Here is a 6164-nt window from a genome sequence, read left to right on the forward strand (position 1 = left end):
AAACGGCGAAAGTTTAGAAAAAGATCGCCAAAAACAACAGTGAACGTGCCGGTGCTGTGTTTACGTGCCGGCGCCGTGTTTACTACCTAAGTTCCTTGACCATTTCAAGATTATTGTGGACATATTATTTGGGGTTGACATTTTATGTGTTCCTGTGAGCAGTGAGAACATGGAGACGGTAGAGGAAAGTGTCTACTGTCGGGAGCAAATGTGTGTGTGCGAGTGGAGCGAGCAGCAGCCGGACATTTCGTGCATCACACAACACTGCGGTTTTCGATCAATCTGCCTGGACATGAAAAGGCTAAAACCTTTTGCCCTTGTGTTTGTGCAATATGCTGCGACACACTGGTCAGGCATATCGACAAACAAGTCCCTGAGAGCTGTGTTTAATCAAAGTTTCTGCCGCTAAACAAAGTGTAAACAACAGCCGCCAGGCACACAAGCCGATACGGTCTACACATAGTGATGTATTTTAGGCTTGGTGCTCAGCGGGAAGCTGGTCACGGGGCGTGCACATTTTTCAGTGGCGGGACCTTCAAATGTTATATATAACGGGAGAACCGCGTACACTTTCCTAAAACGTTTAGGTTGACCGAATTATATAACCTTTGTTACATGTAATAAGACTAAGTTGTCTTTAAGTGTCATATCCACTGAGTCAGCCGTGGTTCATTCACTGTAAATCCATATACATATTATGTCTGTAATGTTATCTACTTTGCTGCTGTATGTTTTACAGGAATTCCCTGGTAACCACAGCTGCCAGCATTTTCCTGTAAAAACAAGTCAATTTTTACAGTGTAGCAATGCCCCGATGATCGAGCAGATAATGTGCCTTGTGCCTATTTTGCCAGTGGACAATTTATGTATTCCATCGGTGATGCTGAACATCTGAGCAAGAATATTGTATGTCGAATGATTCGCAAGGTGGTACTTGCTCTATCTATACTGTTGGATGCATTTGTCGTTTTCCCTGGCCATTTATCCGCAATGCAAATCAAAGAAGGGTTTTATGCAATCGCGGGTAATTACTAATATCAATATTGTCACTGTTATTGCATCTGAAATATTGACAGGATTAGGAATAGTAATCATACAGTCAAGGTAGCCTATTTAGGAAACATTAAATTAACCTAACATCTATTAGTAGGCCTATGCCCACTTCTGAATCGTGTTGCATCTGGGCGTAATTAATGAAAGAAGGTCATTTTTCTACCCACATATTAGACATTCCACAGGTTAATCATCTGTAACAGATTTGGAGAACAATTGAATTGTACTTACGCATTTACCCTATCAGCAATACGTTGCCAACAAGCCTGTCTTGCTTTATTGGCAGACGATGTGTTCGATTTCCCCCTTAACGTTAATTTAAAGTCCTCGTAGTTCCGCATAACAATCGTGTGTTCTCCTTCGGTAAAGTAAGATGACCGCGCCATCATTGAAAAATGGTGACGTGTGCTGCAACCTGCCCCTTTTATGTGAACGCGCACAAACTCCAATTAGGTTAACACAGGTTCAACAAATCAACATCTTATTCAGCGTCGTAGTACCAATTAACACCACTTGAGAAAACCAGGTTTTGTCAACCCCGGTTTAAGAGGTTGACCCTGGGTTACATCTGAGTAAGTTAACCCCGCTTCGTAGTACAGGCCCCAGCTCTGTGGCATGCTGTAGATTCCTAATGTTACCCTCCCTGTAGAGCTCTATCTATGTTCGCAGACAAGATGGCGGCGCCTTCCCCAGTAGGGTGGAGGCCATCAGGCATCAGCAAGCCACGGCGGCCCCAGAACGAAGGCCAGTTATCAATAAAGCTAAAGCCTTGCTGTCTACAAAACTGCGCCAGCCACCTATTTAACGATGTCAGCCTGCTAAACGCCTCATCAGTACCCCGGGATGGGAGGGGACCAGAGACTATTAATCGATGCTGACACATGTTTCTGGCAAGGTCACAAGTCCTCTCTATGTCCATTTTTTGTGAACTCTGAGTGCTTCATCCTAATATCATTGGTGCCAACGTGAATAACTCTTGTCATGTTCCATCGTCTGTCTTCCCTTTTGCAGTGTCAGCACCCTAAGATGAGATGCAATGTCGGGAGCTATGGCCCCAGGAATACATTTAACATCAGCCGGCATCTGTAATCTGACTTTGCGGGTGATAGAATCCCCTATCACTAAAGTCCGGTGTTTCGGCCTGGAGACAGGAGTGGAAGTCACTTGTGGGCTCAGAGAATTCACATCTGGCAAATCCAAGGGGGAGAACTGATTCACAGTTCGCACTGGCTCGTGAGATCGGGGTGCCACAACCAGGCACCAAGCCCTACGGGGCTTCCTCCGCCTAGCCACGGTCCGACAGCTGTCCTCCACAGCCGGCGTGTGTAAGCTGATGCTAATGGGCTCGCTAGCCGGCCCAACAGTAACCTCATCTGGAGTGCCCGTAACATCTAACTCCACTGCGCTAAGAAGCTGCTCTAACTTACGGACACGGCTCTCTAAGAGAGCCACCCTATCTTCCAGCATCACGCAGGATTTACGGAGGGTGTAAAGTAGAATTAGTAGTGTACTTTGTGCACTAAGAAATTCAAGAATGTAGCCAAGCAAACACAAGCTAACCAATAATGGATAAGTTAACCACTCCTAAGGCTCACACAGACGCAAATAAATGAATTAAAATTCACAGCAGTTACACTGAAAAACTAACAGAAGTATTAAACAGGTAAAAAAGCAGCAGCTATAAAATACACTAAACAGTTAATTAACTAACAGCAGTGTAAAAAAATGAAATGAAAAAATGATGACGGGGGTCCGAAATAGCTAACGCAAGATAACCGCTAGCGAAAATGCTAGCTGCTCCTGAGATTTTACACAGGAGTAAAATAATTACTTAAAATTCACAGCAGTTAAACTGAAAAACGAACACAAGTATTAAACGGGTAGAAAAGAAACAGCTATAAAAGTAACAATGGAGAGGGGAGGGGTCGACCTAGCTAGCAAAAGCTAACCGTTAGCGAATGCTAACCGCTAGCGGATGCTAACTGCTAGCGATTCACAACAGGACTGTTGTTAAATAACGTTCAGAGTAGATACAATTAATAACCAGAAGAGTGCTAAACAGAAATAAAAGAAGCGTATACAACCATGTGAAGTTCAGAGTGGCATCACAGCAACAAACAATCCATCAGAAGCCACAAAGCCTCTAAGAGCCACTCAGAGCCACAAAACTCACACGATAGTTGAAGAAACCTTCTCATAGCAAAGAAAACATGCTGCGTGGCTCATTATTCATCCTTCATTATTTGGTGGGACCCAGGCTTTAGTTGTCTCAGTATACTGCTTCACACTTACCCAGGTCAGAGACTCACAATTCACTTTCTTCACCATCCAAAGGACAGGTACTTTGTTATGCCACGTTCACACCACATGCGATGCCGCAAATTCGCTTCCCTCACCTGGCGATGGACACGCCAATATTGCCTGCTGTGTCGCTTTGCTTGGGCGGAAACGTTCACTGCGAAACTTCGCCTGCGTCATCATATAGGAGGTGCTTCCATTCTGCTCGCCATTGAGTCAACACGGCAGACCTTGATCACACGGAGTGAGTTGCTGTGCTGTATTTGTTGTGGAAAGCCGACAAACATCACCAGGGGCGCCATCCCTGGGTTCACAACACCAATGCTGTCACACTCTGTTAATGATCACCACTCGTCAAGACAGATCAACACACTCAGTTCACGACATGAGGCGAAATGATGGTGGTGCGTGACATTCGTGGAAGATTTTTTTGACAGCCAAAAAACATGCCTTACAAAAATCACGAATATCACGCACCAACACGCACTATTAAGAAACCTATTCAGATGCGTTAAGTCATGTTAAGACTGTCAGGAATGTGCCAAGAATGACGCAAATATGACATTCGTAACACGTCATGCCTATGTGTAAATGCAGCATTACAGATCTTGTGAGAGCATTTGCCCTCCTTCTGGGGCATCATCGTCTGTTCTTCCTGTATGTGCCACATGCCCCAAACTTCATGTTAGCCAGGTCCATAAACAGTTTGGGACTTGTGTAAAAATTGGTCCATGCAAATGTGGTACCCAGTACCAAGCAAGGATGGCTGGATCAGGTTCAAGACCACATCGTATGACAGCCCATGCTCACTTGTGGTCACAGTCTTGCCAGTGTAAATGGTGAACTTGAGTGTGTAGCCAAGAGGCCTGACTCTACAGTTTGTCATGGCCTGGTGTTCCCTTTTTCCTGTCATTTCTACATCGTCATCTGGATCACTAAGGTTGATGTTCCAGAATATCTATGAAAACCTGTCTATTGTCATTATTTTGGATGGAAGGGGCACACACAAAATGATTTTGCTTCCAGTAGTCCTAGAGACCTAGTAGTGACACCAATGACATATATATCAACCCCCCCCCCCCCCCCCCAAAATAAATGTATAGATCTTCCATTTTATTCCATTTATTTTATTCAATGTCTGTCCAGTTGCAGTTTTCCCCTAATACCTTGTTTTTTGGAGCATTTTTATTTGTGTTGGTGCAAATTGATCTAACTGTGTCAGTTGCAAAAACAATAGAAAAAGGTATTTTTTGCCTTTGGCTGGAAAGTGTATCAACCTGGACTCCTGGTGTTCTCCTTAGCGGGAACCTGCTTACTGCTGGAACAGTGTCGGCATCTTGCTCTGTGTTTCAGGAGTCAGCAGTCTCTGCTTCTTGTCCGAGCGGAGATCTGGATCTGGAAACTGAAGAGCGCTGTCTGCTCCTCTGAGCAGAACTCCGTGCGCACGTTGGATCTACCTGCTCTGGTATTTTGTCGAGAACAACAGAGGCATTGTTGCCAGAATCCACTTCATCATCAGAATCCTCGCTGTGTGGTTCAGATTCTGGTGATGCACTGTGCTCACTGTCTCCATCCATGCATCCATTTTCTTTCTGCTTCATCCGAGGTTGGGTCGCAGGGGCAGCAGCTCAAGCAAAGCCGCCCTGGACTCCCGATCCACGCACACCTCGCCCAGCTCCTCCGGGGGAACCCCAAGGCATTCCCAAGCCAGCTGCGAGATGTAGTCCCTCCAGCATGTCCTGGGTTTTCCCCGGGGCTTCCTCCCAATGGAACGTGCTCGGAACACCTCTCCAGCGAGGCGTCCGGGGGCATCCGACAAAGATCTGGTCCCCCTTCTTAAACAGAGGGACCACCACCCTCATCTGCCAATCCAGAGGCACTGTCGCTGACCGCCACGTGATGTTGCACAGACGTGTCAACCAAGACAGTCCCACAACATCCAGAGACTTAAAGTACTCCGGACAGATTTCATCCCACCAGGAGCCTTGCCCCCGAGGAGCTTTCTGACAACCTCGGTGACTTCGACCTGGGTAATGGATGAGTCCGCCTCTGAGTCACCCATCTCTGCTTCCTCTTCGGAAGACGTGATGATGGCATTGAGGAGATCCGCTAAGTATTCCTTCCACCGCCCCACAACATCCTCAGTCAGGGTCAACAGCTCCCCACCCGCACTGTAGACAGTGTTGGTGGGGAACTGCTTCTACCTTCGGAGGCGTCGGAAAGTTTGTCAGAATTTCTTTGAGGCCGACCGATAGTCCTCCTCCATGGCCTCCCCGAACTCCTCCCAGACCCGAGTTTTTGCCTCTGCGACCACACAGGCTGCAGCATGCTTGGCCTGCTGGTACCTGTCAGCTGCCTCCGGAGTCCCACCTGCCAACAAAGACAAGTAGGACTCCTTCTTCAGCTCCGGCATCCACCACTGGGTTTGGGGATTGCCGCCACGGCAGGCACCAGAGACCCTACGACCACAGCTACGAGTGGCTGCATCGACAATGGAGGTGGAGAATATGGTCCACTTGGACCCCATGTCTCCAACCTCCCCCGGGATCTGGGAGAAGCTCTCCTGGAGGTGGGAGTTGAAGACCTCACCAGTCGTTCCCAGCAGACCCTCACGATACGTTTGGGTCTGCCAGGTCTGACCGGCTTCCTCCACTCCCAGGGGATCCAATTCACCACCAGGTAGTGATCGGTCAACAACTCAGCCCCTCTTTTCACCCGAGTGTCACACATGGCCAAAGGACAGATGACACAACTACAGTCAGATGACACGACTACAGTCGTGGCTCAGGGTGTTCTGGTGCCACGTGCACTTA

At 47.3% G+C, this 6164-nt stretch overlaps 1 protein-coding gene across 1 annotated transcript in view; it reads right to left on the minus strand.

Annotated features, from left to right (window-relative positions):
- LOC117508964 (extracellular calcium-sensing receptor-like) overlaps positions 1-4928 on the minus strand; it is a 73599-nt gene extending 68671 nt beyond the window's left edge. The window contains 2 exon segments of the mRNA XM_034168796.1: positions 3450-3552; positions 4809-4928. Coding sequence (XP_034024687.1) covers positions 3450-3552; positions 4809-4928 — 223 coding nt within the window.
- Between the last annotated feature and the right edge of the window lie 1236 nt (positions 4929-6164).

This window comes from Thalassophryne amazonica, chromosome 4, assembly GCF_902500255.1.
Source record: "Thalassophryne amazonica chromosome 4, fThaAma1.1, whole genome shotgun sequence".
Taxonomy (NCBI): domain Eukaryota; kingdom Metazoa; phylum Chordata; class Actinopteri; order Batrachoidiformes; family Batrachoididae; genus Thalassophryne; species Thalassophryne amazonica.